At 44.8% G+C, this 25,664-nt stretch overlaps 1 protein-coding gene across 1 annotated transcript in view; it reads left to right on the plus strand.

Moving 5' to 3' along the window:
- LOC140493883 (anoctamin-9-like) overlaps positions 1–25,664 on the plus strand; it is a 199,356-nt gene that overhangs the window by 130,843 nt on the left and 42,849 nt on the right. The window contains exons 13-16 of the mRNA XM_072592877.1: positions 7,679–7,715; positions 8,590–8,701; positions 15,271–15,328; positions 25,295–25,392. Of these exons, the coding sequence (XP_072448978.1) occupies positions 7,679–7,715; positions 8,590–8,701; positions 15,271–15,328; positions 25,295–25,392 (305 nt within the window). The remainder of the gene's footprint in view (positions 1–7,678; positions 7,716–8,589; positions 8,702–15,270; positions 15,329–25,294; positions 25,393–25,664) is intronic.

Genomic DNA, 25,664 nt, shown 5'->3' on the forward strand with positions numbered 1-25,664 from the left:
CCAATCCTTTAATAATCTTATATGTCTCAATCAGATCCCCTCTCAGTCTTCTAAACTCAAGGGTATGCAAGCCCAGTCACTCCAGTATTTCAGCGTAAAGTAGTCCCGTCATTCCAGGAGGTATAAATATGGTTAATGGTAGTTGTATTTTCCTTAGGATGTGGGATTTCAAGAGTAGGGTGTACATTTTTAAGGTGAGAAGAGAGAGATTTAAAAAAGACACAAGGGCAAATTTTTTTATGCAGAGGGTGATTTGCATGTGAAATGAACATCCTGAGGAAATGGTGGATGTGGGTGCAATTACAATCTTTAAAAGACTTGGATAAATACATCATTAGGAAATGTTTGTCGGGATATGGGCCACGAGTAGGCAAGTGGGATTAATTTAGTTTGGGATTATGTCCAGCATGGACTGGTTGGACGGAAGGTCTGTTTCTATGCTGTATGACTGAATGACTATGTATTTTCTTTCACCAGAATTGAGGATAATTCAATTTTTGAAAAATTCACTCATGCAATGTTGGTGTTCCTGGCAGGCCAACATCTACTTACTTATGCAACTTACCTGTATACCACCGACATACACCACCCCCCACCCCCCGCCCCATAGATCCCACTGTCACCGCCCTGCCCCCCAGAATTCCAGGGTGAGCATCACTTATTCTAAAGATGTCACCCCACTACCCCCACTACCATGCCCACTCCAGTTACAGTCTCCACCCCCACTCCCAGTTCCAGCCCTATACCAGGTCCTAGCTCCCAACCCTACCAAATTTTCGCCATCCTGCCAGACCTCCCCCCTCACTGAGGATGAACGATCAGTCCTCAACAAAGGCCTTACCTTCATCCCCCTCCATTCACACATCAACGAGTTCAATACACATTGTGATGCCGAACACTTCTTCCACCGCCTCCAGCTCCGAGCACACTTTTTCAATCAAGACTCCTGCCCACCTTCCGAGGACCTTTTCGCCTGCCTCCAACACACCCCATCCACCTGGACACCCTGTGCTGGTCTGTTACCCACCCTCAACCTCTTCATTTCCAACTGCCGCCAAGACAGTAACTGCCTCAACTTGTTCACCCTCCCTTCCCCACCCCAACCTCTCACCATCATAATGCTCAATCCTCCACTCTCTCTACTCTAACCCTAACCTCACCATCAAACCAGCGGACAAAGGGGGAATACAGTGGTAGTTTGGTGCACTGACCTCTACACCGCTGAAGCCAGGCGCCAGCTTGAAGATACCTCCTCCTACCGCCCCCTTGACCACGACCTCATTTCCCATCACCAAACCCCATCATCGCCCAGAACGTACACAAACTCATCACCTCAAGGGATCTCCCACACACAGCTTCCAACCTCATAGTTCAGGAACCCCGCACCGCCCGATTCTACTCCTACCCAAAATCCACAACCCTGACTACCCCGGCCGACCTATCATCTCAGCCTGCTCCTGCCCCACCAAATTCATCTCCCCATACCTCAATACTGTCCTATCTGCCCTTGTCCAGGTACTCCCCACATTCGTTCGGGACACCCCCCACCTCCTCCAAGACTTCGGTTTCCACAGCCCCCAATGCCTCATCTTCACCATGGCTGTCCAGTCCCTATACACCTCCATCTGCCATGACCAGGGCCTCTAAGCCCTCCGTTTCTTTCTCTCCCGATGTCCCCACCAATACCCTTCCACTGACACTCTTATTTGTTTGGCTGAACTGGTCCTCAGCCTCAACAATTTCTCCTTTGAATCCTCCCACTGCCTCCAGACGAAAGGGGTAGCCAGGGGCACCCGCATGAGCCCCAGCCAAGTCAGTCTCTTTGTGGAACAGTCTATCTTCCACAGTTACAATGGCACCACTCCCCACATTTTCCTCCACTACATTGATGACTGCATCAGCGCCTCTTCGTGCTCCCATGAGGAGGTTGAACGGTTCATTAACTTCACCAACACATTCAACCCCAACCTTAAATTCACGTGGACCATCTCTGACACCTCTCTTCCCTTCCTGGACCTCTCCAACTTCATCAACGGTGACCAATTCAGCACTGACATTTTCTACAAACTCATCGACTCCCATAGCTACCTGGATTACACCTCCTCCTACCCTGCCTCCTGCAAAAATGCTATCCCTTATTCCCAATTCCTCCACCTCCGCTACATCTGTTCCCAGGAGGACAAATTCCACCACAGAACACATCAGATGGCCTCCTTCTTTAAAGACTGATATTTCCCCTCCCATGTGGTTGATGATGCCCTCCAGTGCATCTCATCCACATCCCACACCTCCGCCCTTGAACACGACCCTTCCAACCGCACCAAGGACAAAATCCCTCCCACCCCCCACCAAAACCCCAGTCCTCACCTTCCACCCACCAACCTCCATATACATTGCATTATCCTCCACCATTTCTGCCACCTACAAATAGACCCCACCACCAGAGATATATTTCCCTCCCCACCCCTATCCGCCTTCTGTAAAGACCGTTCCCTCCACGACTACGAAGACAGGTCCACCCCCCCCCCCAACAACCCACCCTCCTCTCCCAGCACCTTCCCTTATCACATAGGAATTGCAAAACCTGCGCCCAGACCTCCCCCCTCACCTTTGTCGAAGGCCTCAAAGGAGCCTTCCACATCCATCAAAGTTTCACCTGCACTTCCACACATGTCATTTACTATATCCGCTACTCCCGATGCTGTCTCCCCTACATTGGGGAAACAGGGTGGCTACTTGCAGAACACTGCAGAGAACTTCTTCAGATACCTGCATCAATCAAACCCACCACCCTGTGGCCGAACACTTTAACTTCCCCTCCCACTGTACCGAAGACATGCAGGTCCTGGGCCTCCTCCATCGCCACTCCCTTACCAGCCAACACCTGGAGGAAGAACACCTCATCTTCCACCTCGGGATTCTCCAACCACATGGCATCAACATGGATTTCACCAGTTTCCTTATTTCCCCATCCTCCACCTTACCCCAGTTCCAACCTTCCAGCTCAGCACTGTACTCATGACCCGTCCCATCTGTCCATCTTCCTTCCCACCATCCACTCTACCCTCCCCTCCGACCTATCATCTTTACCCCCACCTCCATCCACCTATTGCACTCTCAGCTCCCTTCCCGCCAGCCCCACCCCCCCTTGCATTTATCTCTCCACACCCAAGACTCCAAACTCATTCCTGATGAAGGGCTTTTGCCCAAAATGTCAATTTTCCTGCTCCTTGGATGCTGCCTGACCTTCTGTGCTTTTCCAGCACCACACTCCCGACTCTAATATCCGGCATCTGTGGTACTCACTCTCGCCTATGTTAACATCTATCCCTAGGCAAAAGTGAGGACTGCAGATGCTGGAGATCAGAATCAAGATTAGAGTGGTGCTGGAAAAGCACAGCAGGCCAGGCAGCCTCTAAGGAGCAGAAAAATCGACGTTTTGGGCAAAAGCCCTTCATCAGGCTTCACCAGACGAAAGGGGTAACCATGGGCACCCGCATGGGCCTGAGCTATGCCTGTCTCTTTGTTGGCTACGTAGAACAGACAATCTTCCGTAGTTAGACCAACACCACTTGCCACCTCTTCCTCCGCTTTATTGATGACTGCATCGGCACCACCTCATGCTCCCGCGAGGAGGTTGAGCAGTTCATCAACTTCACCAACACATTCTACCCCAACCTTAAATTCACCTGGACCATCTCTGACACCTCTCTCCCCTTCCTGGACCTCTCCACCTCCATCAATGACAATTTCCTGATGAAGGGCTTGTGGTGATAGGTTGGTGGGAATGTGGAGCAGACAGGTGGGAAGGAAGATGGACAGGTAGCTCAGTCAAGAGGGAGGAGCTGAGTTGGAATGTTGGATCTGGGATGGGGTGGGGGAGGGGAAATTTAGAAACTAGTGAATTCAGTGTTCATGCCATGTGGTTGTAGATTGCCAAGGTGAAAGATGAGGTATTCCTCAAGTTTGTAGGTGGCCTTGTGTAGGCAGTGGAGGAGGCCCAGAATGGACATGTCCTCAAGTGAGAGGGGGAATTGAAGTGGATGGCCACTGGAAGGTGGAATTGGTTGGTGCGTACAGACCTGAGGTGTTCCCTGAACCATTCTGTGAGTTTGCACTTGGTCTGTCTGTTGTAGAGGAGACCACATTGAGAGCACCGAATGCAGTAAATGAGATTGGAAGATATCCAAGTAAAGCTCTGCTGGGTTTGGAATGATCTTTTGCGGCCTTGGACTGAGGTGAGTGGGGGTGGTGTGGACACAGCTTTTGCACCTCTAATTGGCAGGGGAAGGTGCCAGGTGTGGAAAGGGGGTTGGTGGGGAGCATGGACCTAACATGGAGGGAGCAGCCCCTACAGAATACAGATAGGGGTGGGAAGTGGGAGTCTGTGGGTTTGAAGTAGATGTCAGTGTTGAGTCGGTCACCCAAGACTGAGATGGGAAGGTCCAGGAAGGGGAGGGAGGTATTGGAAATGGACCAGGTGAATTTGAGGTCGGAATGGAAGTGTTGGTGTGGTGAATGAGCTGTTCAAGCTCCTTGTGAGAGCACGAGGCAGCACCGATAAAGTCATTGATGTAAGGGAGGAAAAGGGGGCGATGATGCCAGTGTAGCTGTGGAAAAGACAATATTCCATGTATCCTATGAAGAGGCACTCAGGTACCCATAGCCACCCCTCTAGTTTGTAGCAAATGGGAGGACTGAAAGGAGAAGTGGTTAAGGGTAAGGACCAGTTCTGATAATCGAATAACAGTGTCGGTGGAGGGACACTGGAGGGGGAGGGTGGGGAATGGGGGTCAGTGGGAGAGGAAGAAACGGAGTGCTTTTAGGCTTTCCTCATAGAGGACGCAGCTGCAGAGGGACTGAATTTCCATGGGGAAAATAAAGTGTTGGGGGCCCGGGAATCGGAAGTCATGGAGGATTGCAGGGCGAGGGTGGTATCTCAAATGTATGTGGGAGGTTCCTGGACCAAGGGGGAGAGGATGAAGTTGATATAAGCAGAAATTAGGTAAAAACAATGACTGCAGATACTGGAAACCAAATACTGGATTAGTGGTGCTGGAAGAGCACAGCAGTTCAGGCAGCATCCAACGAGCAGCGAAATCGACGTTTCGGGCAAAAGCCCTTCATCAGGAATAAAGGCAGTGAGCCTGAAGCGTGGAGAGATAAGCTAGAGGAGGGTGGGGGTGGGGAGAGAGTAGCATAGAGTACAATGGGTGAGTGGGGGAGGAGATGAAGGTGATAGATCAAGGAGGAGAGGGTGGAGTGGATAGGTGGAAAAGGCATCTCGTCCACATCCCGCTCCTCTGCCCTCAGACCCCACCCCTCCAACCGTAACAAGGACAGAACGCCCCTGGTGCTCACCTTCCACCCTACAAACCTTCGCATAAACCAAATCATTCGCCGACATTTCCGCCACCCCCCAAAAAGACTCCACCACCAGGGATATATTTCCCTCCCCACCCCTTTCCGCCTTCCGCAAAGACCGTTCCCTCCGTGACTACCTGGTCAGGTCCACACCCCCCTACGACCCACCTTCCCATTCTGGCACTTACCCCTGCCACCGCAGGAACTGTAAAACCTGTGCCCACACCTCCTCCCTCACCTCTATCCAAGGCCCTAAAGGAGCCTTCCACATCCATCAAAGTTTTACCTGCACATCCACTAATATCATTTATTGTATCCTTTGCTCCCGATGTGGTCTCCTCTACATTGGGCACCTCCTAGCAGAGCGCTTTAGAGAACATCTCCGAGACACCCGCACCAATCAACCAAACCGTCCCGTGGCCCAACTTTTCAACTCCCCCTCCCACTCTGCCGAGGACATGGAGGTCCTGGGCCTCCTTCATCGTCGCTCCCTCACCACCAGACGCCTGGAGGAAGAACGCCTCATCTTCCACCTCGGAACTCTTCAACCCCAGGGCATCAATGTGGACTTCAACAGCTTCCTCATTTCCTCTTCCCCCACCTCATCCTAGTTTCAAACTTCCAGCTCAGCACTGTCTCCTTGACTTGTCCGGACTTGTCCGACCTGCCTTCTCCTTTTCCACCTATCCACTCCACCCTCTCCTCCTTGACCTATCACCTTCATCTCCTCCCCCACTCACCCATTGTACTCTATGCTACTCTCTCCCCACCCCCACCCTCCTCTAGCTTATCTCTCCACGCTTCAGGCTCACTGCCTTTATTCCTGATGAAGGGCTTTTGCCCAAAACGTTGATTTCGCTGCTCGTTGGATGCTGCCTGAACTGCTGTGCTCTTCCAGCACCACTAATCCAGTATAAGCAGAAATTAGTTCAGTAGCACAGGAGCAGGTGGAAACAATCAGTCGACCGGGATAATTGAGCATATCATGAATACTTCTTAACAGTGCAGCCCAGTTCATTAATGCTAGTCAAAAATGGGTAACACGTTCGTTCAATAATCTGACTATAAAAATGGGTCCTGAACAGGGCAAAGACAGAAATCATGGACACTGGTGTTGCTCATGGTCTAGGTGCTATCCTTGAACCCAAGACTTTGGCCTCACCCTGATTGAAGCTCACTCAAAGAACTGGACCCTGAATATTGGGCAAATGGACCCCAGTCCTTGCTGTGAGCATGAACTTGGCTGGGTAGACTTCTTCCTCCAAAATCTGTTGAGTACAAATATCGTCTGCTACTTGGTTCCTTTGAAACCAAGCTATTTATTTTTGCAAACATTTGGGCCATAAGAGGTAAAGCCTTTCAAAGTCGATTAGCTCATGATGAGAAGTCTCAGTCATATGCAGTACAGCTTGGTGTTGATAAAGCCGAGGGCTGAATCTTGAGTTTCTTTGGCTAAGTCCAAGTTACATCAGGCTTTGGAAGATTTTTCACCATGAAGCCCTGCAGGTTCTCTCGCTGTGTTTTACCAAACTTTCTGCCTTCTTACCTTCTCCATTGTTATGACATCTTTCAAATTCAATTCTGGCCATATCTTACCATGCTCCATTCCCAGAATAATTTGCCACTCAGCAGATATCTCAGAATTCACTGTGCCTGTGCCATCTTTAAAAGCCCATCTGCACCTGAACAAGCAGTATCAGTCTGGAGTTGTCCTGCATAATTCCTGACAATTGCTCCGGACATGGCAGACAGGAAGAAACTGAGCTTTTGTCTTCCATTCAGTTGAGTTCCCCCATCTGCCCTTCTAAAATCTCCAGCTGCCAAGGAGAATTCTCTTTCTCCTGGTTTCCACTTGTCTCACCACTGCTTTTGGGTTGATGTCACTGAGATTAAGTGCCTTTGTTTGACATTGTGTGACATCACACATATCCTGACTCATCCAAAGTGATTGTCCAGGAGCCTTCAGCACTTTAATTTTACAGGAACCATGTGTTCTAATCTGTTCTTCCATAGATGCTTTTAAAAGGTGAAGACTGCTTTTAGAATGAGATTTGCTCACAACACTAGGTGCATGGAAGTCTGCATGCTGTCGGGAGATGTGTGATATGGATTCATTGAAGTCTCTGATGTGATCAAAAATGGGATGGCTACATCAATTTGACGTGTGTCCATGTGAGATTTTCTGGCTGTAGGTCACTAAATGAAACAGCCACACCTAAAAAATAGGGCACATCAATTTTAGGCTTAATTGTCTAGAAGTTTTTTTCCTATAATAAGCAAATAAAAAAATAATTGTCATCGTTTTATATTCCAGGTCAATTATTTAGTTGCAAGGAAGCTGTCTGAGTTGGGTATGTAAGTTTATAATTTTGCAATATAATGTAATTTTTATTCAGTCAATGGTTCCCAAAATCCACAGGCCAGCATGGACAGACCCTTAGCAAAAATCTTCCCCATCTAACAGGATAATCCAGTTTCTGCTATTGATTTGGGAAAGTGTGCAGGCTGCCACCAAAACCTCAGCACATCCCTTTCAACTCTGTGGTGTGTTAATTGAAAATATATTTTAACTTGAATTTGCCACTGGGGCCCACCCAGGCACATTTAGAAATCAAGAGTCTTTAGCTCCATGTATGGAAAATCCTAAACCGTAATTGCACCTTGAGACACTTTTGTTGCATCATTCGACTCATAAGGGGAAAACGCAGATTTTACCACTTACAAAGCCAACAATGATAGTGATCCTGCACATCCAAGCCCTTGCTGTTTTCCAGCAGGTTGCATTGGAATGCAACTGAATATGACAAGAGAGTCAATTGAAACTGAAGTATTATAGAGGCTGTGTACATCAGAGTAATTATAGGAATGTTTCAAAATGCAGAACAGTTTAGTTGAGCCAAGGATGTCAGTGTTACTGAGTTCTTCAAGGGGTTAGATGCTGCTTTTCCAACCTTTACACCTGAATTTAAGTGCTGCCCTGATAGGTCAGATAGATGTTGCAATGTGGTCAACAGGAGCAGTCTTAATTCAAATTTTAAACAGTCAAAAACCAAAGCACAACATGTAATATCAATAAGCAAATCCCAAGAAAGCTACTGGTGGATGGGAGATATACTAGTAGAGTTGGGGAAGTTGGACTTGAGTCACAATGTGAGAGAATAGAACTGTTCTGATTATACAGGGAATACAAAACGTCACTTATCACAATGTATTGGTGTTTTTCAGAAAGGATGCGTACTGTGTTAGCCCGAGAAAACAGCTTCACTGTAAAAATGTTCACATTCCAGTTTTTCACAATGTTTACTTCTATTGTTTACATCGCTTTTTTTCTGGGAAGGTGGGTACCATTAAACACTCCAATTTGTATAAATCAGCAAATCTTATAATTCATTGTGAATAATAGTATGGGAGATTTAGAAATGTGGTAAAATAACTTATGCAGAATTTTAACTCACAAGTGGCAGGTGTGAGTTTGGTTGCAAACTGGGGGTAGTAGGAGATTGATTGCAGGTGGTTTGGTGAGACGGATGGTGGTGTAAAGACCCAGAAAGTGGTGCTGGATCAGGAACTCAATCTGTTCCTGCCCATATCTGAGTTTAACCTAGGTGAGTTTGCAGATGAACAGGAAAACCATGGAAGCTGTCAACTGTCATTAAAATATTTAAGTCCCTGATTCTTTTAGGATTTAACCCAGAATTCCAACTTTTAACAGCTAGTGCTTGTGTTTCCTAAAATGTGTTGAATTCGGATCAACCATGTGAAAGCTGGGACGGGGGCATGCTTGGAATCCATCAAAGTGTAACTAAATAGCTGTTGCCCTGCCTGGGTGAGGGACAGATAACCACAGCACTTCTTTATAGCTTGATTCATGATCTCCAGCTGTTTGAAAGTTAGATTACCTGTATTGTACTTCACTCACCTTGACCTATAATTCCTTGTTGTCAGTCTTTCACTACAGCATAGGAACAGCTTATGCAGCTCTAACTTGATGATGGACAAGAGTAGTAACACCAGCAATACTAATAGCGGTAGGAGCAATACCAGTACCAGTGTCAGCTGTCTTCTCCTCAGCTGTATACCACAGAAATGAGATTCAGCTTGAAGGAGGTAGACTCCCAACACAGGATCAACAGAACAGAGGATCAGGTCTCTCGACACGTGTGCACCAGTGTTACAGGAGGCTGAGGCATTCATAGCCAATCATTGCTGATATATTTAGCATCATAGAAAAAGACCTCCTTCCAGTAGACCAGATACGCATGCATTTTTAGTGGCCATCAAGTGGCTATTACAAAGGACATACTCCATCACTCCCTGTTCTCTCAATCTCCTTGGTACAATCATATATATAATCATTTGATTTAGGAGCAGGATTGGATCATATAGCCACTTGAGCCTGCTTCACCTTTTGAAGAGACTATGCCTGATCTATGACTTAATAACCTACGAGTCTGTTTTTAAATTAAGAATCTAATTCAATCTTAAATTTATTCAGTGACTCTGTCTTAATTATTCTCTTGGGAAGATCTAATGACCGAATCCATGATCTAATGACCCATTGAGATAAAATCATTTCTCCTTATCTTCATTTTAAATGTGTGTTCCTTTATTTTAAATGGTGCTAGTAGAAACTACCTCTCAACATCTACCTAACAAATCTTCTTATAATGTTATATGTTCCAGTAAGGTGACCCCTCATTGTTCTAAACTCCAATGGATATAGGCTCAAATTCTCCAATCTTTCCTCTTAGAATAGCTACCTCATTTCAAGAAACAGTCAAGTGAACTTTCTTCAAACTACTTCTTGTGCAATTTTATATTTCCTAAGTAAAGAGAATAAAACTATATTCAGTGTATTTCCAGATATGGTCTCACCATTACCCTATACAACTGTGACAAAACTTCCCTATTTTCATTCTCTTTGACCTTTGCAAAATATGCAATTTCAATTACCTTTCTAATCAGTTGCAGTACCTACATGCCAATGTTTTGTGATTCATACACCAGGGCATCAGATTCCTCTCTACTGCAGAGTTACGTAAATTTTCACTATTTAAATTATATACTGCTTTTCCATCCTTCAGTTCATATCATCCATTATTAGCTTACACAGTTTAGCTCACTCATTTAACACAGTTAAACCCTTTTGCAGACTCCTTATCTTCCCTTCACAATCCACTCTCCTACCCTTGCTTCATCAGCAAACCTATCAAGCTTTACAATCAGTACGGCCGCTGCTGCCCGTTACACAAACTGTACTAGTTTGATGATTCCTTCGCTTTTCATCCTCCTGATTTCTGATTCTACTTTCACGCATAAGGCAAATAGCACTCTACAACCCTTGCAGAATCATGGAATTGCTTCCAAGCCAACATGCAAGATGGACTAGGTTCCTCTGATAATCCCTAGACCTTCCTGAAAAACATCCAGGTATGTAATTAGGACTTCAGTCAGGCAACCAATTTTGCCCCATCAAACTTGGGCCCTCGCTTTTTACTACAATCAGTGGTAACCAGCTGCTTCTCGTACAAGGCCAGAACTGCAGTTAAACATTTAATCTGTAAAGATTCCATGGCATAGGTTCTCAATCTAGTTGAGATCTTACACAAACTTAAAAATTGGAGTCCAAATCGAACTTTGTTGAAGGCTGCTTCTACAATAACTGATATAGCTGCACTGGTATCAACCTTCATTAGAATTGGGTGACCATTTAACCAGATATTTATTTTGGTTGGTTCCAATTTGGATGTTGCTGAACAACTTAACTGTTCCAAGCCAGATGTGGCTGGGCTTTCCTGGGTGTGCACTCTCTTGGATACCGGCCTATGAGTCCTCTTACTCAATTCAAGCTAGATACATTCTTTTGCTGTCCTGAGTCTGCATACCGGCAGCAACTACAATGGCTCGCTGGCCCAGATCCTGAAAAAATGTTAACCGTTTGGTCAAGGCTTGGCTTTATTTTGGGGTTTTGCTGACCTGGAGTTCAGGAAATGTCCTGAGTGAGGCTATTTAATTGTCTTTGCTCAAGTGGTGTTCCCCAGGCTCAATCAGCCTGGCAAGAGTGTCCACTTCCATTGGCATACCCTTTAACTCATAAGCTCCATTTGCAGCATTTTCTCATGACAAAGTCAATTGTAATGTCTGTTTGAAGGCCAGATGGGCTTCAGCTAGTAGGTGCTTTTGCATGGTGACATCATTAATTCCATATACCAAACAGTCTCTCAGCATCTCATTAAGGGTTAAACCATGACCCTGCCAGTTGTCTTCATCAAAATTCCCAACACAGATTCTCCTCACTCTCAAACTGCCGAGTAAAACCATAGCATCTCAGAATTAGAGATGACCTGGATCATTATATTCCTTAACTAAATCTATTAATTCTTGAAAGAACTTTGGTATTTGGTGCTTCAGGAAAAGTTAGGCTGCTAATAACCAAAAAAAGCTGTGGATCCACAAGTGGTCAGGAAAATGACTCATTGCTTTTCATCTGCCCCACTGTCATTTGTCCAGAAAAAAGTAACATGTTCTTTCCACATAGTGGGCTCAGTCTTTAATGGCAGTCTTGAACGAGTCAAGCCTCCCAAAAATGGTATCAAGCCAAGAAATATGTAGCCCAACTCAAAGACAACTGCTGCAAGCAAATTTCTTCACGAGCACTTTTTTTGTCTCATTAGCACACAAATAGCTCCACAGAGACCAGTACCCATCACAAAGTCACCCTTCATTTACATGTGCACAGTAATTGACACTGGTCTGATTTCCTCAGAACCAGCTCTCAGCGTGAACAGAATCTTGGACACTCCTGTTAATTTTTTTTCTTAACACATTTGTTAATATTTTTTCTCCTTTTTTTTGTTACCCCCACATTACCGCCTAACGGCAGTAATGCTTATTTATTCCCCCGCACTCATGTGTGTGTGCAGGTGTGAGACACAGTGAAAGACACAAGGTGCACAAATCTTTATTCAGTTTCCACCACCAGGAAGAAAGGAAACACCCGAGTGGCAGTGACAAGCAGTGCCCTTCACATCAAAGGGAACACACTTGTTAATTCTTTTTTGATGGCAGGATCAAATGAGTCAAGCTTCTCAAATAACAGTATGATACCAGAAATGCTTACCCCAACTCCAAGGCAACTGGTATGAACAAATTTCTTCAGGAGCGTGCTTTTTTCTTGTCGCCACTGAAATAACTCCCAGAGGCCAGTATGCCGTCCCCAAGTCGCCCCTTAATTGCACATAGAGTCCTTGACATTGATCCAGCACCCTCAGAGCCAGCTCTCAGAGTGAGCAGGATGTCTGACGCTCCTGTTTATTTTTTTTGGTTTTTTTATTATTATTTCCCCCACACTACCGCCTAACTGCGGTAGTGCTTATTTATTCCCCCGCACCCATGTTGTGTGTGTGCAGGTATGAGACACAGTGAAAGACAAAAGGTGCACAAATCTTTATTCAGTTTACACCACCAGGAAGAAAGGAAACACCCAAATGGCCAGTGACAAGCAGTGCCCTTCACATTAAAGGGAACACACTTGTTACTTTTTTTTCTTTTTCTAAATACACTTGTTAATTTTTTTTCTCTTTTTTTCTTTTCCTTCCCTTCACTCCACTCTGATCCAGCTCCCTCAGAGGCCGCTCTCAGAGTGAATAGAACCTCTGACACTCATGTTCTTTTTTTTTATTTTTTTTGACACTCCTGATTTTGTTTCTTTTCCCTTTCTACCCCTACACTACCGCCTAACTGCTTATTTTTTCCCCAGCACGCATGTTGTATGTGTGCAGGTGTGAGACACAGTGAAAAACACAAGGTGCACGAATCTTTATTCAGTTTCCACTATCAGGAAGCGAAGAAACACCCGAGTGGCTAGTGACAAGCAGAGCCCTTCACATCAAAGGGAACACACTTGTTAATTTTTTTTTTCTTTTTCTAAACACACTTGTTAATTTTTTTTGGAGACTATCTGAATCTCCTGTTTATCTTCTTTTTTGTTAAACCCCCCCCACACTACCGCCTAACTGCGGTAGTGCTTATTTATTCCCCAGCACCCATGTTGTGTGTGTGCAGGTGTGAGACACAGTGAGAGACACAAGGTGTACGAATCTTTATTCAGTTTCTACCACCAGGAAGCGAAGAAACACCCGAGTGGCCAGTGACAAGCAGAGCCCTTCACATCAAAGGGAACACACTTGTTAATTTTTTTTTCTCTTTTTCTAAACACACTTATTAATATCTGTCAGGCAGGACTAGCTGATTGAACTAGCTTAACAGCACTCCCCCAGGGAACTAATATCTTATGAGGTCCTCCTGGCTGACCTTGTTGCAATCACTATATTGGGCTAAGTTGAGACATGTGGCAGAATCAGATGAGAAGTCTGGCAAGGAGAAAGTGAAGACCGCTGATGCTGGAGATCAGAGTCAAGAGGGTGGTGCTGGAAAAGCACAGCAGGTCAGGTAGCAACCGAGGAGCAGGAGAATCGGCGTTTCGGGCATAAGCCCTTCATCAGGAAGTCTGGCAATACCTATCTCGATGAAGGGAGCATCTTGCTACAGCTTTTATGCTTTCGCCAAGCAGAGTGGCATGTTTCTCACTCGGCAACAGTGACGTGCCAATTAAAGGGAATTATAACTTAGTAAATGCTTTTTTAACACCACAACTTGACTCATTAATATCCATCTTGCCAATTTACCAAACATACCAACTAAGCTAGACTTCAAGAATTCTCAACATAGATCTGTTTACTGGAAACCTGAGCTCGTTGCTGTCTGTGAAGTTTCAATGATGGACACTGGGTGCCAGCATCATAGGGTACCCTTCATGGGCATTGACAATGCATACCACATGTTTGCATTAATCATATTCAAGTCTCTAACAACCCTCATGGTACATCTCCAAACCAGCTTTTGACACCTCTGCACTTCAATCTGAACTTAAGGCTACACTGGCAACTATCATTGTAATGGCTGCTGCAAGGACATCGTGCTCTCAGGGACACATATCCAGATCATCGACTGAACCAGGCTGCATCTCTGGGCTTTTTGCTTGTCATCTCAGCGCTTACTCATTCTGGACTTAGCTGAATTCTCATAGCATCCCTTATATTGTCTTGCTTTGGTCATTTGTTAAACACAGAGCCAGGAAGCTTCTCATGGTTTTCAAAAATCATGAGTCATGTCAATAGAGGTACTGCGTGCTCAGAGTTTTCTGGTATAGTGAGTCAAGGGCAGCCTCCCATACCTCTTTCAAAGGGCCTGGACATGGTCAGTGGGAGGTATCAGAGAAAAGATGGTTGTCATGGAGAAAGTAATTCAAATTCTTCCTACACTGCTGTCATTCCTTTAGACAGCTAAGACAGCACTGACCTGGGTGGCAAACTCAAACCAAGCATGACCTGGTGCCAGGAGGAAGAGCATCTTGCATCTGCACCACCACATTCACTTCTATGTCCCTATCCTCAAAACAAAAGCACCCATTTTGTCTGTCTGCCATGTCCAGAGCAATTGTCAGGAACCATACTTATGCAATGGGCTTTTAAAGATTGCGTGGATATAAGCAATGCTGGTCCTTTGAGGGAAATATCAATGAGTGTCAGGTTGTATATAGTAAGATAAGGATAGAATTGGACATGAAGAATGTCGTGGGGTGGGCTAGAGAGATAGTAAGATGCATTTGGTAAGATATGATGGAAAATCTCACTGGGTCTTTTGGCGCGAATCCCTTCCAAAAACTCTCATTGAGCCAAACAAAATCCAGCAAAGTTCAGCCCATTGATTTTGTCTCCATTCACATTTTATTCATGAATACAAAGTACAATTCCATGTGAGGGTACAGTGGTAGTTCACTTGCAGTGCATGTGTAGTATTAGTATCCTGTAATTAACTTTCGTAATTAACTTATTTCTCTGTTAGGATCAATGGGCATCCAGGTAATTATGTGAGAGTAGCTAACAAGTGGCGATTAGAAGAGGTGAGCAAACAATTCCTGATTCTTTACATTCCCTTTTGAGAAACATAAATACATACACTAAATGTTACCGTGAATGTAATTATCAATACAGGTTAATGAATTGTTTATTATATAGAAAACCTAGGGAAAATAATTTCGACTTGTATATTGAACACCTTTTATCTAGTTTCTTTGTAAAATATTGTCTAAATTGCCTATCTGTTTATACAATCAAATTTCAGGGATAGCTCTTTTTCATATCCTTTCTGAGGAAGAATAGTTAAATATTCTGAGTATAAAAAAGATTTTCAAGCTTCACAGATTATTTTCTTACTGTTATGTGGCACTATCACTATGCTAAATTGGATAGACATTGAACAGATCTGGCAACTCAAGATTGGGCATCCATGAAGCACTGTAGGCCAATAACAGCAGCAGAACTGAACTCCAGCACAAACTGCAACCTCATGGTCTGGCACGTCCGCCACTCAGCCATTGCCATCAAGCCAGGGAATCAACCCTGGTTCAAAGGAGAGTGCAAGAGGGCATACCAGAGGCAGCACCAAGCATACCTGAAAATGGGGTGTCAACTTGATGAAGCTACCAAATAGGACTACTTGCATGCCAAACAGCATAAGTAGCAAGTGATAGAGCTAAGCAATCCTGCAACCAGTGGATTAGAACTAAGCTTTGCAGTCCTGCCATCCAGTTGTGAATGCTGGTGGACAATTAAATAACTCACTACAGGAGGAGTCTCCACAAATATTCCCATCTTCAATGATGGAAGAGCCAGGCACATCAGTGCAAAAGATAAGGCTAAGGCATCTGCAATAACCATCAGCTAGAAGTGCCACGTGGATGATTAATCTTGGCCTCTTCCAGTGGTCTCCAGCATTACATATACCTGTCTTCAGCCAATTTGATTTGTTCTGCGTGATATCAAGGAGACACTGGATAGTGCAAAGGCACGTCCTGACAACATTCTGGCAATAGGACTAACGACTTGTGCTCCAGAACTTGCTGCTCCCCTAGCCAAGCTCTTCCAGTACAGTTACAGTGCTGACATCTATCTAACAACATATAGGACTTATCAGGAAGGTTATGTCCTATACACAAAAAGCAGGACATATCCAACCCAACCAATTACTGCCCCATCAGTCTTCTCTTGATCATCTGTAAAGTTTTCGAGGAGAAAGTGAGGACTGCAGATGCTGGAGATCAGAGCTGAAAATATGTTGCTGGAAAGGCGCAGCAGGTCAGGCAGCATCCAAGGAGCAGGAGAATCGACGTTTTGGGCATGAGCCCGAAACATCGATTCTCCTGCTCCTTGGATGTTGCCTGACCTGCTGCGCTTTTCCAGCAACACATTTTCATCTGTAAAGTGATGGAAAGTATAATGAACAGTTCTATCAAGCAGCACTGGACAGCAATAACCTGCTCAGTGACGCCAACTCTGGGTTCTGCCAGGGCCACTTAGCTCCTGATCTAATTACAGCCTTAGTTGAAATATGGGCAAAAGAGCTGAATTCCAGAGGTGAGGTGAGAGTGACAGCCTTAGACGTCAAGGTGGCATTTGACCCACTGTGACATCAAGGAGCTCTAGAAAAATGGAAATGAATGGGTATCGGGGCAAACTCTCCACTGGTTGGAGTTATACTGGCACACAGAAAGAAAGTCGTGGTTGTTGGAGGTCAGTCATCTCAGCTCCAGGACATCTCTGCAGTAATTCCTCAGGAAAGTACCTGAGGTCCAACCATCTTCAGTTGCTTCACCACTGACCTTCCCTCCATTGTTGCTGATGATTGCACAATGCTTAGCATCATTCATAACTCCTCAGACATTTCAAATTCAACCAGATCTGGACAATATCCAGGCTTGGGCTGACAAGTGGCAAGTAACATTTGTGCTACACAAATGCCAGGTTATGTTCAGTACCAACAAGAGATAATCTAACCACTGCCCGTTGAAATTCAAAATGAGTTACCATCACTAAATCCTCCACTATCAACATTCTGGGGGTTACCGTTGACCAAAAACTCAACTGGACTCACCACATAAACACAGTGGTTGCAAAAGCAGATCAGAGGCTAGTCACCCACCTCCCAATTCACTAAAGCCTGCTCATCATCTACAAGACACAAGTCAGGAGTGTGTTGAATTTTTGATTTGATTTGGTTTAACATTGTTACATATACCTAAGTACAGTAAAAAGTTTTGCTTTGCGTGCAGAAGAGACAGGTCAAACCAAACAAAGTGCATAGAGGTAATAGAACAGAGCGAGAAGTACAACATTATGGCTGCAGAGAAGGTGCACAAAGAGCGAGTTAACATTAAATTGAAAAATTGAGAGTTCCATTCAGAAGTCTAATAACAGCAGGGAAGAAGTAGTTCTTGAGTCTGTTGATATGTGTATTTAAGCTTTTGTAAGTTCTGCCCAAAGGAAGAGGTTGGAAGATATTGTAATCAGGGTGAGGGGTCTTTGATTATGTTGGCATCCTTTCCAAGGCAGCAGGAAGTTTAAATGGAGTCAATGGATTGAGGGTTGGCCTGCGTGATGGACTGAGCTGTGTTCACAACTCTCTTTAGTTTCTTATGATCCTGGGCAGAGTAGATTTAATACCAAGTTGTGGTGCATCTGGATAGAATGCTTTCTATGGTGCATCTATAAAAATTGATTTGGAGATGCCGGTGTTGGACTGGGGTGTACAAAGTTAAAAATCACACAACACCAGGTTATAGTCCAACAGGTTTAATTGGAAGTACACTAGCTTTCGGAGCACCGCACTGTCATCAGGTGGTTGTGGAGGACACAGAATTTATCGCAAAAGTTTACAGTGTGATGTAACTGAAATTATACATTGAAAAATATCTTGATTGTTTGTTGAGTCTTTCATCTGTTGAATACCATGATAGTGTCACTTCTTTCATATGGAAATCACAAAACCTTTTTTTAAAAGTTACAGTCTCAGGTTAATTGTAACAATTGGTGTTAGCCAGATAATGTTGAAGGTGTTAGCCCCCTGTGTTCTCTGTCTGTGCCATAATGTTTAGACTGATTCTAAGCTAAAAAGTGAGTTAACGGAGTCTTACATGAATTCATGCAGGTTTTGAGCAAAGTACAATGTAACTCTGCAAGTACAAATTCACCCCACAAACGTATATTTATATGTGTGCATGTGTGTGTGTGTGTGTGTGTGTATGTGTGTCTGTCTGTCTGCCTGTTGTGGGGGTTGTGAGTGTGAGAGAGAGTGTATGTGTGTATATGTGAGTGTAGAATGTCTAAGTCTGTGAGGGGGTGCGTGTGGGAGTGTGTGTCTGTAGGAGCGTGTGTGTCTGTGTGCATGTCTGTGTATACATGTGTCCGTGTGTATGTGTGTGTACAGGAGTTGCGTGTGTGTGTGTGTGTGTGTATAGTGCAATGGTGGTCACCTGTTGTGTGACATGACCCAAGGTCCTGGTTGAGGCCCTCTCCATGGGCTGTTAGCCTCTGCTCGGCCATTTTTCACTGTTGCCTGTCCCGAAGTCCGCCTTGGAGGATGGTCACCCGAAAGTCCGAGGTCAAATGTCCTGGACTACTGAAGTGTTCCCCAACTGGGAGGGAACACTCCTGTCTGTTGATTGTTATGCGGTGCCCATTCATCCATTGCCGTAGCCTTTGCCCAGTTTCCCCAATGTACCATGCCTCAAGGCATCCTTGCTTGCAGCATATAAGATAGACAATATTGGCTGAGTCACGTGAGTACCTGCCACGTATATGGTAGGAGGTGTCCACACTCTGACATGTCTTGCAGCGCCTACTTTGAATGGGTTGTACGGAGTTGTCTAGAAAGCTGGGCAGCTTGCTACGAACAATGATCTATTTGAGGTTTGGCGGTTGTTTAAAGGCGAGCAGTGGAGGTGTGGGGAAGATCTTGGCGAGGTGCTCATCCTCATTGATAATGTGTTGCAGGTCACGAAGAACGTGGCGTAGTTTTTCAGCTCCTGGGAAGTACTAAACAACGAAGGGTACCCTGTCAGTTGCAACACGTGTCTGTCTCCTGAGGAGGTCCTTGCTGTGGCATGTCGAAACTGGTGGTAGATGAGTTGAGCATCGTACCCTGTTCTTATAAGGGCATTCCTGAGTACTTCCAGATGCCCATCACGTTCCTCCTCATCTGAACAGATCCGGTGTATGCGAAGAGTGTGGTCCGATAAGTTGATAGTAGACTTCCCCGCAGGGATAATGTTATCCACTGTAGTGCCAGGGTGGGCTTTGCTACTACTGGTGGGAATGCCAAGTTTTTCCAGTTTTTTGTTCTTGGTGTGCATGTAAGTGGTGTAGTTTTGTCGCCTTGTCTGTTTGGCAATGTCATGTAATTGTACTGCTGTATCCTGAGCGCAGGATGAGAGTGTGGACTCCATCTGAATTTCAATGTTGTGGCCCCTGCTGTAGTGTTGGTGCACAAGATGATTGAGGAGTTTGTGAGAGGTGCAGTGGCAAAGTTTCTCTGCGTAGTCTGTGTTATATGTTGACTTGAGTCGGTTTGTGATCCGTAATCTTTTTGGAATCTTTCCTGCTTGCCTGCATTTCTGTAGAAACTTGATGTCTGTGTCGATATGTACGAGCTTCTTGGTGATCCTCTCCACTTTAAGCAGGCAATTAGTGGTGTTGATAGTAGTCATGATTTGGAGATGCTGGTGTTGGACTGCGGTGTACAAACTCTATAAAAATTGATGAGTCTTTACGTTCATGCCAAATTTCCTTAGCCTCCTGAGGAAGTAGAAGTGTTATTGTGTCCTTTTGACCATTGCAATAATGTGGGTGGACCAGGAAAGGTTGTTGGTGATTGTCACTCGTGGAAACTTGAAACTCTCGCCAACCTCCACCTCAGCTACATTGATGTAGAGAGGTGCGTGCCCTCAAGCTTGCTTCCTGAAGTCAATGAGTCCTGAAGACGGGTTACACTGGAAACATTAACTTCTCCACCTCTTGATGCTGCCTGGCTTGCTGTGTTCTTCCAGCCTCCTGCTTATCAACCTTGGATTGGACCCGAGCCCCCAAATTCTTCCGACACAGGGTAAACTCTCCAGTTTAATGTAAACCAGCAACACAGAAAAAATTTATCCTGTGCAGTAATCTGTGAAAGTTCGAGAGGCCAAGAACTATTCAAAGTAAAAATTAGCAACTTTATTTCTTAAAGTATAACAGAGAATAATTAACAACTATTTAAAATTCCTTCCTCTGACCTAACTTTTACTTTCTCCTCTACAATACCGTCCGATAAAACCCTCTGATTAAGATTTATAAAAAACAGAACTTCTTATCTCAAAACTAGGCAGCTTGTTTTGTTCACCCTACCTCTTGCAAAAATGACATCCCATATTCCCAATTCCTCCACCTCCGCCTCCGCCGTATTTGCTCCCAGGAGGACCAGTTCCACCACAGAACACACCAGATGGCCTCCTTCTTTAGAGACCGCAATTTCCCTTCCCACATGGTTAAAGATGCCCTCCAACGCATCTCGTCCACATCCCGCACCTCTGCCCTCAGACCCCACCCCTCCAACCGTAACAAGGACAGAACCCCCCTGGTGCTCACCTTCCACCCTACCAACCTTCGCATAAACCAAATCATCCGCCAACATTTCTGCCACCTCCAAAAAGACCCCACCGACAGGGATATATTTCCCTCCCCACCCCTTTCCGCCTTCCGCAAAGACCGTTCCCTCCGTGACTATCTGGTCAGGACCACACCTCCCTACAACCCACCCTTTCCCTGCCACCGCAGGAATTGCAAAACCTGCGCCCACACTTCCTCCCTCACCTCCATCAAAGGCCCTAAAGGAGCCTTCCACATCCATCAAAGTTTTACCTGCACATCCACCAATATCATTTATTGCATCCGTTGCTCCCAATGCGGTCTCATTTACATTGGGGAGACTGAACGCCTCCTAGCAGAGCGCTTTAGGAAACATCTCCGGGACCCCCGCACCAATCAACCACACCGCTCTGTGGCCCAACATTCCAACTCCCCCTCCCACTCTGCCTAGGACATGGAGGTCCTGGGCCTCCTTCACCACCGCTCCCTCACCACCAGACATCTGGAGGAAGAACGCCTCATCTTCCACCTCAGAACACTTCAACCCCAGGGCATCAATGTGGACTTCAACAGTTTCCTAATTTCCCCTTCCCCACCTCACCCTAGTTCCAAACTTCCAGCTCAGCACTATCCCCATGACTTGTCCGACCTGCCTATCTTCTTTTCCACCTATCCACTCCACCCTCCTCCCTGACCTATCACCTTCATCCCCTCCCCCACTCACCTATTCTATTCTATGCTACCTTCTCCCCACCCCTACCCTCCTCTAGCTTATCTCTCCACCCTTCAGGCTCTCTGCCTTTATTCCTAATGAAGGGCTTTTGCCCGAAACGTCGATTTTACTGCTCCTCGGATGCTGCCTGAACTGTTGTGCACTTCCAGCACCACTAATCCAGAATCTGGTTTCCAGCATCTGCAGTCATTGTTTTTAACCTAGCTTTTGTTCTTCTCTGTATTTTAGTCTTCCTTTCTTCTCCTTGGGGATACTGCTTCACAGGCTATTAATCGATAAAGGTACCTTTTAAGAGACCTATTTTTTCTGGGCAGTGTGCAAATATTGTTGGCTTGGCAGTTCTTCTCTCAACTGTTAAATTTTCCCTGGTCTTATACCCCCAAAGCATTAGATTGTGTCACTGGTTTTTTAAGATTGTCAATATACTAAATTCAAACTGGATTGGAGCTTGGTATTTTTTGGGATATAATTTAAACTGATTGGCCTAATTCAAATCTGTTTTGTCGTTTCTGGGCAACCAGCTAATTTAGCTTTCAACCAAGTATTTTATTTAGAACACTTGGTGCTGTCAGGTAGCTCTACCAGCTTTTAACTCCCCTAAAGGTACAGTACACCCACATCTTCAGAACAATCTATAAAAATTGATAAGAGTCTTTACGTTCATGCTAAATTTCCTTAGCCTCCTGAGGAAGTAGAAGCATTGTTGTGTCCTCTTGACTGTTGCATCAATGTGGGTGGACCAGGAAAAATTGTTGGTGATTGTCATTTGTGGAAAGTTAAACTCTATTATGTAGATAGGGGCGTGGTCTCAAGCTTGCTTCCTGAAGTCAGTGACTCCTGAAGAATCTAGCCACAAAAAGACATGACCCTCTCTCACCAGTATCCTCACATACAGATGAGAAAGGACACCACTTCGACTGGGACAATACATCCATCCTCGGTCAAGCCAAACAAAGACATGCATGAGAACTCCTCGAAGCATAGCATTCCAACCGGAACTCTATCAACAAACACATCAAGTTAGACCCCATCTACCACCCCCTGAGAAAAGGAACAGGGAGTGACTTCACCACAGGAAAACATCGCCACAGGAAATGACATCACCAACCCAAAGAAACCCAAACATATAAATAGAAAGCAGGAATTTTCAGCATTGCTTTGCATGAGGTCCACTGAAGATGTTACCTAGTAAGATAACAAAACGCCTGGAAATGCACCTTGCAGCTCAGCAAGCAAACCTACATCCAAAACCTCAACCTGAGCTACAAATCTTCTCAAAACTCACTAATTCCTGAAGGGTTACACCCAAAACATTGACTCCACCTCTTGATACTGCCTGGCTTCCCGTGTTCTTCCAACCTCCTGCTTATCTACCTTGGATTCCAGAATCTGCAGTTTTGTTGTGTCTTCTCAAAGTGAATAACAGCTCTTTAGGTTTGCTGACATTGAGGAGAGATTGTTATTTTTACAACACACCACCAAGTACTCTATCTCTTTCCTGTGTTCTGTCTAACCATTGTTTGAGATCCAACCAACAATGGTGTTTTAGATTAGATTAGATTAGATTACTTCAGTGTAGAAACAGGCCCTTCAGCCCAACGAGTCCACACCGACCTGCCAAAGCGTAACCCACCCTGACTCATTCCCCTACATTTACCCCTTCACCTAACACTACGGGCAATTTAGCATGGCCAATTCACCTAACCTGCACGTTTTTTGGATTATGGGAGGAAACCGGAGCACCCGGAGGAAACCCACGCAGACACGGGGAGAATGTGCAAACTCCACACAAAGAGTCGCCTGAGGCAGGAATTGAACCCGAGTCTCTGGCGGTGTGAGGCAACAGTGCTAACCACTGTGCCACCGTGCCGTCATCAAAGAACTTGTAGATGGAGTTAGGATGAAATTTGGCCACACAGCCATGAGTGCATGGGGATATAGTAAGGGCTGAATGTGCAGCCTTGCGGAGCACCAGTGTTGAGGATTGTCATGGAGGAGGTGCTATTGCCCATTCTCACTGATTTCAGTCTGTGGGTCAGGAAATTGAGAATCCAGTTGCAAAGAGCAGAGCAGAGATCCAGGTCTCAGATATTTGAGAGTAGTTTGATTGGTAATATATTGCTGAAGGTGGAGCTGTAGTTAATGAACAGAAACCTGATATAGTTAAGGGGAATATGCCACATTTGCCTGAATGGGTGCAGCTCTAACAACACTCAAGAAGCTTGACAGCATCCAGGACAAAGCAGATGCTTGACTGGCACTACATCTACAAACATCCACTCCCTCCACTACCGATGCTCAGTAGCAGCAACGTGTACTATCTATAAGATGTACTGCAGCAATTCATCAACATCCTTAGATATAATCTTCCAAACACACGGCCACTTCCATCGAGAAGGATAAGGGCAGCAGATACATGGGAACCTCACCAACTACAAGATCTCCTCTAAGCCACTCGTCATTCCTGACTTGAAAATATATCATGGTCACTGGATCAAAATTCTGGAATTCCCACCCTAATGGTATTTTGAGTCAACCCACAGCAATGGACTATAGTGGTTCAAAAAGGCAGCTCATCACCATCTTCTCAAAGGCAACTATGGATGAGCAATAAATGCTGGCCAGTCAGCAACGCCCACATCCCACAAATGAATGCGAAGAAAATTTTCCTGTAAAGCTGTTAAATGTCCAAGTATTGCCCACATATTTGCATGTTTACTTTCTGGATCCTTTTTAGCATTTTGTTGAAGTGTATTTGTTTGTTTGTTATATTTTTAACTGATATTTCCTGCATTTCTTCACCCTTTGGCTTTTTTTTCTCATGATCCAAATTGAAGAGCTTTCAAGTAATTTTGAGTTGCCTAAAGTGCTACATGGGCATTATGTCATGAATTCTACTTTGAGCAGATTGGAGATCAGAAGGTTCCATTTTTTAGAAAGTAAACTGCACACCCTTCTGTTGTATTGGCACTATTTCAGTCCATGCATCTTCCCTAAGTTTCTTGGACATATCAAAGAGAAGAAGTCTTTGCCACCTATATTTCACCCTTATTTTAGTGATGTCTTTCTGTAGCATTGGCCTTGATATTGTAGTACCAACTTATTGTTTTAGCATAAAGGTAATCATGAATGTTTGGAATTATATATGCAGTGATGCATATATACCCAATCTGCAGACTAACCTAGATGAGGTAATTTAAGGTCTTGTTATATGGCCACACAAAAACATACAGTGTAAAAGCGTGATTTGGGCAATAATAAATTCCAAAACAGTTGACATAAGCTAATCCTGGGCATTGTAGCTGCTATATGATGTTGTTGGTGAATTTAATGCCATACGTCTTAAGGTGCATTATCTTCTGCTTCTGTTTTCAGGTCTTGCAGCTATTGGCTGGAGACCACCTGCTGAAGGATATACTGCACTCTCTAATGCAAGGGTCTTAAATAATGAAAGAGAAAAGCCTGCATTTTACTCACTTAATGCAGAATGTAGAGGCTGGGTGCTGTACTACCCTATTACATGCCCACAAATACTGTTTCATTTCCATACTCTCAGGTTCCTTTCAAACAGAGTGCCAAGCATTTTCAAAACGTGTAGGGTAAAAATCATCCCAATTGACTTTGTAAACAAACATATGAATAGAGCAATGGTTGACACCCATGTTCTCTTTTTTAGTGCCATCCAAGTGGCTGCATGGCGGATCTTTTAATTCAAATGTCTATGATTATGGTGTTGAAACAATTGCTGAGCACCACTATGGAGTATACTATTCCGTAAGTTTAACTTGATCAGCAGTAAACTTGTTTGTATCACACAAGCCAAAATGTATGACATACAAGGTAACACTTTGCTCAGATTGAATCTGTTAAGTCATACAGTCATAGAGTCTTAGAGATACACAGCACGGAAACAGACCCTTTGGTCCACCTCATCCATGCCGACCACATATCCTAAACTAATCTAGTCCCATCTGCCAACACTTGACCCATATCCCTCTAAATCCTTACTATTCATGTACCCATCCAGATGCCTTTTAAATGTTGTA

The sequence above is a fragment of the Chiloscyllium punctatum genome, chromosome 22 (genome assembly GCF_047496795.1).
Source record: "Chiloscyllium punctatum isolate Juve2018m chromosome 22, sChiPun1.3, whole genome shotgun sequence".
Taxonomy (NCBI): domain Eukaryota; kingdom Metazoa; phylum Chordata; class Chondrichthyes; order Orectolobiformes; family Hemiscylliidae; genus Chiloscyllium; species Chiloscyllium punctatum.